This window comes from Eutrigla gurnardus, assembly GCF_963514095.1.
Source record: "Eutrigla gurnardus genome assembly, chromosome: 11".
Lineage (NCBI taxonomy): Eukaryota > Metazoa > Chordata > Actinopteri > Perciformes > Triglidae > Eutrigla > Eutrigla gurnardus.
The window spans coordinates 13,748,252-13,760,563 of record NC_139925.1 but is presented as its reverse complement, the minus strand read 5'-3'; the positions used below and the strand labels follow the sequence as shown (position 1 = coordinate 13,760,563).

Here is a 12,312-nt window from a genome sequence, read left to right as displayed (position 1 = left end):
TCCCTGATTATAAATGTGCTTTTAGCAAGCCCCATTCGTATTATTTATCAATTTGTCATCATTTATTTAGGAGCCTTCGGCAGAGAGAGACACGATTGTGGGATACAGCGACGTTTAGCTCTGTGGAATGGTAGAGCACCGCGCTGGGCTCAAAGGGTTTGTCTGAGATCTTTAGATGTGGCTCTGGCTTCAATTACACATCGCAACCAGATATTCCCGGCATAAGAGCAGAACACAGATTTGTGCCAGGACAGATTCTCCGTCCCATCTACTGTCATGTGTGTCTCTGCAAGCCATGAGGAGGCCATGGGTCATTTCTGATCATTTGACAGTTTGAGGCAGCAGCGGCTTGCAGATAATTGACGTTGAGGGGACAGAGAAGCTATGTGTAAATGTAATGTCTAACCTTTAGCTATGAGATATAGAAAGGAAAAAAAAGAAACAGCTGGATCGACTCTACTATGATATATCTGAAAATGGCAGCATGGGTCTGAAATTTGATAAGTAGTAACCTGCAGCATTTTCCCAGCCGAGGCTGTCACATTTCACTGCTGTTCTCTTATATCATCATTTATAACGCAGTCAAAGTGATCCTGATGGCCCACCGAGATAAATGTTGTGGCCTGCTGGAAATATGTCCTAATGTGTACCATGTAGTCCAACTCCCAGTTTCCTTACCCTTTCTCTTTTACTCTCTCACACCTCTTAAACACACACACACATACAGTCATCTGTCTCCATTCAAAGTAACCCTGCACAAAGAAGCACTTGTCCTGCGATTTGCAGCACTCATTTGTCAGTTGTGCAACAGCGGACAATCCAACACTTAATAACCTGGTGGCACAGCACTGACCTTGAAGATGACTGTTGATGTAAGTAATGGTGACACACGGAATCCTCCTATATGGGTGAAAGATGTATTTTCTGATGTAACAGGAAATCCTGAATCGGTCCTAATCCGAATGTAATCCTATATTTACTTATGCCCTGCTCTTTCCTTCTTCTTTTTTTTATCAAAACATGCCTCTTTCTTCTGCAGCCAAAACCGAACTGGAAACACAAGAGAAGCAGCTGGCAGATACTCAGAAGATGTAAGAGCTTTCTCTTTTCTGTGAACAATATTTCCGACAGTGTCTTCACCTGAAAAGTAATTTCCATCACTACATGCACTTTTCTCAATTGTCGTAAACCGGCGACTGCAGTTGTGAATTTGAAATTAAGGGCAAGGCGAGATGATGCGAATCCAGTTTCCTAAGAACCATAACCGTGCTACTTTGTCAATACGTAGGACCTCCGGTTCCTTCAGTTACACGGAAGGTGCGGGCCATCATGCCAGGCCCCCAGTAGACGGGAGGCCCCATGTGCGGTGTCTGTGTTGTTTATCTAAGCGGAGCGAGAGTAGACAGCCTTGGCTCCAGGCTTCTGTTACTGCTGGCTAGGAATGTGTTCCTATAGCACACTCCAAACAAAGAGACCCCAACCTGTCCACTGTATTGATCCACTGTAAATGGCCTCCACATTTAAAACTTTAACATGTGTCATCCCCTGCCATGTGCATGCTTTTCTTTTGCTGGATCAGTCTTTGTGTACTTGTCGGACATCTTTTTTTGTCGTCCACCCATGCTTACATATACTGTGCACTACAGTATGTATATGTACACAAACTTCCACGGAGGCTTATTCACACCAGGGAGAGGAGTGACAAACTAAACACTGTAGTATAAGAGTTTTATTTTTTATAGACTGTTCTTCTCTGAAATGCACAGTCATCTGTGGTTTGCGTTTGTTTAAAAATCTACTATTAAATATGTGAAACAAGCATATTATTCCAAGATTCACTTTCATATTTTGCATACTTTCTTTGCATGGCCAAGTTTCACAATAGTGTGTTTCTGTCCGTTTCGTGTTGTAAGAGTTTGGTCTTGAAGTAATGTTTTTGTTCTGTGTCCTCAGCTTCTTGGAGTTGAGCATGTCGTTCTCGGTTAAACCAAAGGCAGGAGAGAAAGAGGTCTCTCCAAACACGTTCTTCTCCATTTGGCACGAGTTTTCCACTGATTTTAAGGACCAGTGGAAGAAGCAGAATAAGCTCATGTTGCAGGAAAGGTGAGCATATGATAAGTTTTTCAGAACGTAGCATTATTACTTGATACGGATACTAATGGGACTCTTAAACCTATTGTCCGAATATCAAATCCTGCTGAGATATCAGGAACTTTCCAATCACTTTTTCTGTCTTTGGGATAGGTAACCCACTCTCTGACCTTTCCAAAATGTTATTACAGATACACCAATGTTTCTTCCCCCAGCGAAAGTTCACTATCGCCATTAATAACTTGCAGTACATCGCGTTCACTGAAGATCCTATCGGATTCATTGAAATTCATGAAGGGAAAAGAGGTTAAATGACCCGAATCTTTGTCCTCACCCCAGTAATGAAAAGAACGCATGCAGCATCCAGTTAGCTTCCAGTGGTTTGATGGATATAAAGATACTGCTGCATATGTCAACAGAAAACAAATTGTTCCATTATGCCAAATGAAGATTGAATTGTGATATGTGTTTGTAAGAGAAGCAAAATGTCAGAAGCTTTGGTTTGTTCAGTAAAGACGAAGACCAAATTTAATTTAATTTGGCCTTTTGCTACAGGCAATCATCCCAGTTCACTCTGCTGGTTTTCCTTTAAGACCCCAGAGGAACTATAGATATCAATCCTCAGTCATATGGACTCAGGGCACTACCCATATAACAAGTAGAGGCAGGATGTCTGTTAGTATATATTGTTACTCAATACCAAAATGCTGATCATTTGTCTTTTTAAAGCACCAATGAATAGTGACACTGCTGGGTCGCTGCCTGCAATATTAAAATATGTGAGCGAGCTGTTTCAAAGTAGGAGTACTGGCTCTTTGACAAACCGACTTCACTGTGTCCAAATATATTAAAAATACCAAATACCACAATGACCCAGGCTGTTGTTTTTTATGGTGAAATAGTGAATTTTAGCAGCAGTGTCAATGACTGATGGTTATAAATGTGTTTTTTCAGGGTCAAAATGGCTGAAGAGTCCTTCAAACAGGCAAAGGAGAAGGCTTCCTACAATGTGAAACCCAAACATGCAACTGGAATAGTACGTCTTTACGCTTCTCGTCCCAGTTACTATGTGGTCTCATCTGTCCCTTTTTATTTGTTTTAAATTGAGTACTGGCCTCCCTTTTTCTTCCCATGGTGCAGTGTCTCCTCCTTCCAATCACTTGTCAGGGCGTTGAAGAAAGTTGTAAATAACTCCTGTTTTTTTTTTTTTTTTTAATTCCACAGAAAGCTAAGCTGGGTCAGAAGATCTGAAGCACAGAATGGAAAATTAGCATCACCCAGCCTATTGCACGAACACTGTCTGTACAATCTGACATGACTCGTCACTTTGACAGCATTTGTTTGCTTCCTGTGTTTGTTTTCAATTGACTGTTGTTTATTGAGAATTAGTTCAAAGTGGATATTATATTGTTTACTGTATGAAAAATGACCTTCTCAGCCACTCTTTCATAGCACTAACATAATTAAATGAAGTATTGCTACTAAACCTTAAACTGAGATTAAATGCAGTTGCCAGAAAATGCATAGCGGAGTCACAATATGATACCCAGCTGTCTCGGTATGCTATAAGCCATTTGTAGCCTGTTTTCTTTTTTTAGTGCAATTCCTAAGCCTAGTTTATAGGAAGAAACAAAGATGTCATCTTTATATTTCCCTTAATGGTGAAAAGCACAGACATTTATATCATTTCAACAGTAGGTATCGATTACCTGCCAGACAGAAAGTGCCTTATTGCACAAATCAGTCAAATCAGTGCTGTAGAACAGAGCGTATTTTTGAGACTTATCTGTAATTAAATGTTACATGTTAAGAAGAGAATTCTGTTTTACTTTGGCTGAAACTTCACTTAATGGTTTCATCAAGTTCGTTTCGGAGCCTAGTTATAATTATAGCGGCTCCTAAATTGTAGTTTTATGTGTCCATCTAAGTGATATGAACCGATATTGTCCTATATTGTTTTATTCAGCATTACTGTCGACATGCTTTGTGTTTTAAGCAGAAATCCTATGCAGTTAGTTTAACTTTTCCAGTGTGTGAACTCCCATATGCAAATGAAGTAATAGGACCATGTGACGTGACGTTAATGTGCAATACCAACGATGTGTTATGGCCGAATACCTTTTGACCGTGAAGAAATATATTTAATGAAATAAAATAAATAACATGAATTGATTTTTTAAAAAATCTGCTGTTTTCTATTTATCATTTGGAAAACCGTGATTGAGTGGTACAGAACTACCATCCATTTTAGTTTAGTTGTTTTATATGAAATAGATTTAATATATTTTTCACAAACATACTTGCACACATACATAAAATATATATATATACTGTATATATTGCATTGCACCTCCATTACACATGCTGCAGTTGTATGTTTTTCCTACTGGCTAGTATTTTTGTGGCAAATGTACAGTATACAGCCAGGTTTGTGTCCAAGCAGTCGGTTGCTGTGTGGCTTCATGTTTCTTGAAATCTGCTCCTTCACATCAACTTGTGTTTCATTCGGGACATAATTTAAGGAAAGATACAGGACAACAAATACAATACTTGTAAAACAACCATCATCATCTCCTACAGTTTAAAACATTGTGATTAACTTTTTAATTACTGTAGATCCACCAGCTTAAAACATATTACGTTTTCATGGGATGTTTCTTTGAGAAATTATCAGCATCATCCATAATGTTGAATATTTGTAAAACACCGAGGCACTTTCTTAACTCCTTTATCAGGAATCAAATGACAAATGTACAGATGGCCAGGTAGATATGAACATTATGAAATAACAGGGAAGAAAAACTTAATGTTGAAGATTGGCTATTTCATCTTCTATTTCTCTTTCGCCGACGCTTGAATTAGTCTCTTTCGACAGCATCAGCTTGCCAACATGGCTGCTAGTGTGTGATCAAACCATCGTTGAGCCTCTGTTCACCAGTCCCGTTTCATTGTAGGACAAGCCATTATTTTTACAACACGATGCAGAATAGTTCAACTTGAAGCCAGTCCTTGTGAGGCGAATCTCTGCCTTCGCCGATACTCATGTGTCCTTTTTAATTGGAAAAGGCCTTCTCGGCCCCCCTTCACAGTTTCCCATGGCCGCTCACGTCTACAGACATGCAGCGACACTGTTTGACCCTCTGCACCTTACGGTGTCTGAAAGGGGGCTGCAGGTCTGGGCAGTGCAGCTGCACCGTGAGCTGTGTGATGCGGTGTGGCCTGCAGAAGGAGCAAGACTGAAATGGCTCCTGGGCCTTGTTGTGGCTTTTCCTTCCAGAGCCCGAAGCTTGACCTCGCTTCTGGCCCTGACCTGAGCTGGGGCCCATGTGACGGGGAATGTAGAAGGAGTTGCACTGGCCGTAGCAAAAGCGGTTGACCACGGTGCGGCTGCGGCAGCCCTCCTCGCTGATGGTCTGACGGAGGGGTTGGGTCTTGCACCAGTCTGTACGGAGGACGCGGCGCTCCGTCACCACCAAGGCCTCCCGGCTGGAGGACAGCACCTCCGGTTTCTGCTGCAGGAGCCGGTGGTGACGCTCCGAGGACAGGTTCCCTTTGGTCTTGTATGGGGATGGGATGGATCCCTGGGGACGGTGCTTTTTGGTCTCTGCCGTGATGCAGAGCAGCCCAGCCAGTATGACTGGGATAGTGATTCTCCACAGCATTCTGCACAAAGAGAGAGGCTTGTTACCATGCGTTCCATTTCTAAACACAGCATATAGTTTCTGGAGAATAAATCTGTTTAGAATGAATCGCACTGAAGTACAGTTATAAAATAGCAAACATGTTCAATATTGCTAATCATGTTTGCGATTGTGTTAATGTGCGTTCATGTTGAACCTCCTTGGCAGTCCAGCCTTCCAGGCATCACCGGGGGAAAGAATCCATCACCAGGTCTCCCATTTGTCAGCATCTCTGTGTCATTACTTCTATTTGCTTTCCTCTCAGCTACGCAACTCTTCTAAAAATAAACAAAGCCCTGCCATCAAAGGCTACACTTAAACACCCATAACGAGAAGGGGAAGTTGATTTTATTGGTCCCGTCGCCGGGTAAAATAATTAGGGCTTTGCTTACTTTAGTCATGAACTATGCCGCAGATATGTAAACAGGCATTAGAGGGGCCCATCTGCATGTTATTATGGGAAGAGTTGGGGAACTCTACGGATACCCTTTGGGAGTCCATTCTCTCTACTCTTTGGTGATATACTGTGGAGCCAACTGAACTGAGAATGACCCGAATGTCCATAATCACCATAATGCAAAAGGAAAGATAGCATGATCCAGATTAATTACTTCTCTGCCATTCAGGATGGAGCATCCGCCCGCGTGTATGCTGTCAGAATTTGAGCCAGCACATTTTTGACCATCACTCAAGCATCTTTTCAGCAGATGTTGCTCTTGACAAGCGTTGCATGACATCAAGTCAGCAATTCTGACAGAGAACCAAACTGCCTCAAGGCCATTGGCCGCTCCTATTCACATACTCTTCTTTGCTGTGCAAATTTGTATGTTCCCTTACCTCCCTTCTTGGACTTGCACCTCAACCAGACATGGTGCAAATGACTTTATCATAATCCACTTTGTTTCTCTGCCCTTGACCCTGAAGTCATGGCAGCTCTGTCCGAACTGCACTCGCACTCGAGTCTGTATATCACTATCGCAGCAGCACGTAATGTAAGCTAGGCAGCAGCTGTTTGTCCGTCTCGCAGAAATGTAGTTTAAATTCCAACCTGACTTTTTCTACACATGGACAGAGAAGATCTACTCGACATGGTAATGCTTTCTTGTGCAAATCTGATCTCTTGTTTTTGTTTCTGTTCTTTATTACTCCACTAGAGCAAACTTGTGCAGTGAGGATTTAGTTTGTATTTCGTGTGCGCCCTGCCAAGAAATCTTCTGAATCATATCTTAATCAAAAATGGAAGCTACTGCTCTGAGAATGTGCTTCTTCTGTGTGCACACACACAAATACCAGTGCACACCCATCATAAGGTTAGAATAATTAAACCCAAGACTCCTACTGGGTCCTTCCACCGCCTACTGCATCAGGGAGTCGTGACCCCACTCCATCTTCCAGTGATCTACCTTCCATGTTCAGCACAGTGTCACATTTGTCTTGAGCTGTGCCATCTCAGTCCTGCTGACTTTGTATTGAAATGCTTGAACCCCCCCCTGGTCAGGGGAACAGGCTCTTCTCCTGCATGCAGCCTCTTGTTCTCTGTTTCCCCGTTCTCCCTGCTGTCCACCGTTTTAAAGAGGCGCCCCGTGACTGGTGAGCTACAGTCTGCAATGCCCCGGGGACTTTTGAGGGATGACCTGACCGACTGTGTACATAGGGCATGACGGATGGCCTATAGAGCCAGCAGCAGTGCTCCCTCTCCACTCCCAAACTCTGCCTAAGTATGATAGTGTCGGCCCTGCTAAACTATCCTCATCAATCTCTGCTGCAAGACAAATTGCGGTTTCGGGATAGAGCTGGGGGGGGGGGGGGGGGGTTGAGCCCCTGAGGTGGTTCGTGGTCGGGGTTAGGAGATAGAAGGAAACGGGCTGAAGAGAAGGTGGCGTCTGGGACAGATGACCTACTGGGAAACAAAACCAACACCACTCTGGTTTCATGCATTATACTGTATGTGTGTGTATATATATGTATATTTATATATACATATATATACCCCTCCCACCGTGAACTACTGTTTATCTCTCCACAGTTGTTTGTCTCTTCATTTGTTTTCCCTCTGCATCTGTCTCTCTCTCTGTCACTCTGTCTGTCTCTCCTTGATGCCGCGCACTAATCACCGCCGAGTCCCGGAGACGGAAGGAGACTGTGGTTATGTGTGTTAATGCTGAGGCAGAACTGAACCAGACCTCTCTGTCTGCCGAACACTAATATTGTCCACAAACACAGCTTTATGTTTTACCGGGACCACAAATACTTGAGGGGATACGCTTCACTGAACTGTGGCAGACCTTGGTTCCAAAATGCAGACCTCTAATGAAATTACAAATACCAGAAACAAATACCAGAGAGACTGCTGAGCAAGACACAAGCCTTTTGGAAAACAACTATTATCATCAGTGGGAACTTGTTATGTTTTGTTTTTCAGAATTGAATTATAATACCATGGTAATGTTCTCTCTATGGATAACAATCGGCCTTTTTCAAATGTCATAAAAGGGATGAAAAACAAAATTAGTCATAACCGTTGTCAGCCTAGACGCAGCATATTTTAATATTTCAGACTTTCAGTTGCTGAGGAACAAGAATCTTTCAACACATCCACATTTTGTGCACACAGATGTATTTTCCACTAAACCATGTGAAACATCTTCCCAGCATGTCTTCAAAGGCAGGTTAAAACAAACAAAACCTGATGCCTCAATTATTGGTGCGTCAGAAAGTCTCATACACAGACTGGTAAGTGCAGTTAATTACAGTAGAACTGCATTTAATTCACCGTGCAGCTCAAACCTCAATCACACAAGGGTAGCTGCACACACACACACACACACACACACACACACACACACATACACACACACACACACACACACACACACACACACACACACACACACAGGCTACATGACCACACACATGTATGTGGACACACACACACAAACACAGGCAGACTCAAACACACACACACACAGGATATAAAGAGAGGTAAATGAAATGTTTTCACTTGGAGCCAATTACAAAGAGGAACCATGTCATTATCTGCATTTGCGGATTCTATTTTCCCAAACTACGCTCGGCTGTTGGCTCATTAACAGTTGTCGGGGAGGGGGGGCCGTTCGGGGGCTTTTTCTGTGTAAATGTGTCTAATGCCAATATTGCCAGGAGGCTGCTTCAGGCAGTTTGGGCAGCCATTTGTCACCACAATCCATCTTGATAATGACTAGCAGCCCATATATAATGCTTTCCGAGCTAAGTACGGGCAAGAATGTTAAGGCAAGTCTTTCGCCTCAGTAACATTAAGTGCTTTAGTGGAGAGAGGCAATTAGAGATGCTATGATAGTGCAGGGTTTCTCATTTCAGATCATGGTGACACTACTTAGCCGCAGTGATTAACACCACCTTCCATTTGCACAGAAAGAATTTGGAATTTGTTTGTTTAAACCCTTTTTATTTCCTCTCAACTGGTTTAAAGTAGGTTTAAATGTGCTCGACATGAAGTTCAGAGAATATCTATTGCCAACCACATGGCTGTCAACAGGGCCACTGCTGAACCGGCAGCTAGCCGCTAACGGTGCTAACAGCACTAATATGTTACATTTGGCATTTGATAAACACAAGGCGTATATAGTTGACCGCTCCTCGTTTCAATGAGGAGGAGAGGGAGCCTCGATGGTCGAGAGAGCTACAGAGTGAATGAACAAAGCAAATTGTCTGTTGATGCAGTTCCACTTCTAGTGGGTCATAAGTGATGATTGGAAGAGATTATTTTTGGACTGAGTCGATAAGTTCTGCATATTAAACCTTTTAATGCTTATAGTGAGACATAATTGATGGAATGGCTCTTTACAACCTTATGATGTCACAGAGGCTATGTCCATATTTTAATCTGGTCTACGGTTGGGATGGCGTTATCAGCCATATCAGTGTAGTGCAGAGTGGCGGCCATTAGCTAGCCAATGGGGCGCAACAGAGAGACACGCACTAAAAGGGAGGCATGCAGGCCCGGCCACGCAAACAAAGCACAGGGGAGCTCTGATTCCAACACAGAGAGGGAGAGTGACGCCATTCTCTGTTTAGGTACTCATTACACTGCAAATAGTTGGTTGCTCCATTAATGCTGTGAGTCCCATATATTATCCCATAGAGTGAGTCCCAGATATCCCAAGCTTTAAGGTTGTTAAAATGTTCTTATTTCATGTGGTCCGACAGAACCACATTTATATTCTGTACCAGCTTGTTTTAGACCTTGTTGATGCGATTTGAATTATCCAAGCCAATGACTTTTATAATGGCTGCAACATTCCTTCAATAACAAAAAAAAGGTGGTTTTGAACAATGTTTGGTTGCACAGCATGAGTCGCAGCACTGCCTGTTAAGGGGCTTAAACTAGTTATTTTAACATTTTTCTCACAAGATGAGTGTTCTGTTGTTTTCTTAAAAATGTTCTGTTGATACCAGAAAAAAAACAAATCTGACCAAAGAGCAGCATTACTCTGCCGTTTTAATCTGCTTTTCTCAGTGTTTTCTTAGTGCCCGCTCATGTGTAAAGCATACATTTCACATGTTAAGAATGTTGTTAAGGCATCCATCAAATACCCGTTTGACTGTCTTTAGAGGCTGTTGATGAAGGAACCGTAATGTGCTAAATCCTCTTGACATCAGAGCGGACTGTGCAAGGTGGTGCAGTCGCCGGGGCTGTAAGAAGGATCAGAAGGCAAACTCCTACCATTCACCGCACGCATGTGTTCATACACCAACTTCATGCACCTCCGTGTACACACAGCTACACACCGATGCAACATATGCGAAAGTGAACACACACACGTAGGTGAACAGAGAGAAAAAGTATGGAGATTATTTTGTACACTCAGAATACAAGACTATGTATACATTAACATCATTATGTCTCACATTCCCTTTTTTTTTTATTCACTAGACTGAGTCTTAATCTCAGTGTCGATGCACAGTCATCACTCACTAATTCTCTCACTCACAACACTAATTCCCTGGAACCTCCAACCACTAATTATAGTAATTTAGACACTTTTTATCCAGAACACCTTTACCTTGAAGGCATATGATTGTTTTGATTAAAATGGTTATTATGGGTGGCCCCAGTAGGAATGAAACCCTCACTGCTGGCAGAACTAAATAGCTGTACAACTACTGCTGGTGGGATTACTGAACGTGGTTCAGCGCTGAGTCATTCAGAGACTCACTGAGTCACTCGGTCTCACTATCTCTGTCAGTTTTTTTGCTGCCCACTTGTTCAAAGCGCTCACGTGGAATATGTTGAACCAGCACTCACTTATCTACAATTTTCTCATTGAATCTAAATGATATGCTATCACTATACATATATATTTAACTTTGCATACGTTCCATCTGTCAAAGCATTTATCATTCTATTTTATAATCCGGTGATTTAATGAAAATGAAGTGGGAGTAATTGATATGCCCATTTTCATGACTGACATGGTATTCATTTGTAAACAGTGCACGGCCTACTATTTGTTATGGAAGTTTGACATTTTAAAAATACCGTCGGAGCAGTTGAACAAAGTGTTAAAGAGCTCTCACTCTCTTCGATAAAGTGTTTGTGGGTGTCATGGCAGTGAAGTGTAAAGAATGGTTTATCTACTACCTCTCAAAACAGGGCGTAGCGGGACAGTAAGGTGTCGAGAATGCAGTCAAGGGAGGTTGTCCACCTTCAGTGGTCCTTGCGTCCGTTTCCAGGTTTCGGTTTCCATGGCAACATAATCTGTAGTATCCCGAGGCTTGTCCTTGCTCCTGGTTTCCCCCCACCCCCCCTCCAGTAAAGTTTCAAAATCTTGAACACAATCACTTTTCCATCTCCTTGGAAAAGTTGTGTCTCTGAGGCTACTTTCTCAGTCTAACTGTTTTTAGTCTTTTTTGTTTTTTAGGTCTTCGAGAGAAGCTCCAGGTCTCAGTCACAGTAAGCCCATACCTTAGAGCTGTGGAGAAAGTCTGTAGTGTGTCTTTGAGGGAGTAAAGCCTGCCTTAGTCTGAATCCCCACCACCCCCTTCCCTCCTCAAAACTGGGAGGGTTTATCCTATTGGTCATTGTGTGAATCAAACCAAGTTTCACTTCTTTCATTTAAGTCTCTCTCTCTCTCTCTCTCTCTCTCTCTCTCTCTCTCTCTCTCTCTCTCTCTCTCTCTCTCTCTCTCTCTCTCTCTTTCTGCCTATTGATATTTTGCTTTGATATATTTTTATCACCCATCCATGATATATAAAATCTATCTCAATGACAGCTTTTCTTTTGTCCCATTGTATGTTTGCTTTCCCACCCCCCCTCAGCTTGACATTTACATTAACATTTTTAGAAGCGGGATGACATTTTGCCACTATGGACAATAAAAGACAAAATTGTGAAGAAACAATGAGCTTCTTCAAAATGATCCTCTCTCATTGGCACTGTGACCACATCACATCACAACCCATAATCCTCGTGCATAAATCATTGTATGGCTGCACTCAGACACGCTAACAGGGTGCTTTGAAAAATGCCACAATTCACATT

The 12,312-nt window shown here is 42.4% G+C and overlaps 2 protein-coding genes across 3 annotated transcripts in view; one reads left to right on the top strand and one right to left on the bottom strand.

Moving 5' to 3' along the window:
• fmn2a (formin 2a) overlaps window positions 1-4,236 on the top strand; it is a 33,056-nt gene extending 28,820 nt beyond the window's left edge. The window contains exons 13-16 of one of the 2 annotated variants that reach the window (XM_084020639.1): window positions 1,040-1,091; window positions 1,954-2,103; window positions 3,046-3,127; window positions 3,316-4,236. In XM_084020639.1, the coding sequence (XP_083876765.1) occupies window positions 1,040-1,091; window positions 1,954-2,103; window positions 3,046-3,127; window positions 3,316-3,342 (311 nt within the window). In that variant the 3' untranslated portion in view covers window positions 3,343-4,236. The remainder of the gene's footprint in view (window positions 1-1,039; window positions 1,092-1,953; window positions 2,104-3,045; window positions 3,128-3,315) is intronic. The other variant, XM_084020638.1, reaches the window with a different exon arrangement.
• A 936-nt stretch (window positions 4,237-5,172) lies between these two features.
• Window positions 5,173-11,732, bottom strand: grem2a (gremlin 2, DAN family BMP antagonist a). Its single transcript, XM_084020666.1, has 2 exons — window positions 11,413-11,732; window positions 5,173-5,754 (listed from the first exon to the last, which is right to left on the bottom strand). Exon 2 carries the CDS (start codon window positions 5,751-5,753, stop codon window positions 5,175-5,177), a length of 579 nt encoding a protein of 192 aa, XP_083876792.1. The 5' UTR covers window position 5,754; window positions 11,413-11,732; the 3' UTR covers window positions 5,173-5,174.
• Window positions 11,733-12,312: the final 580 nt, after the last annotated feature.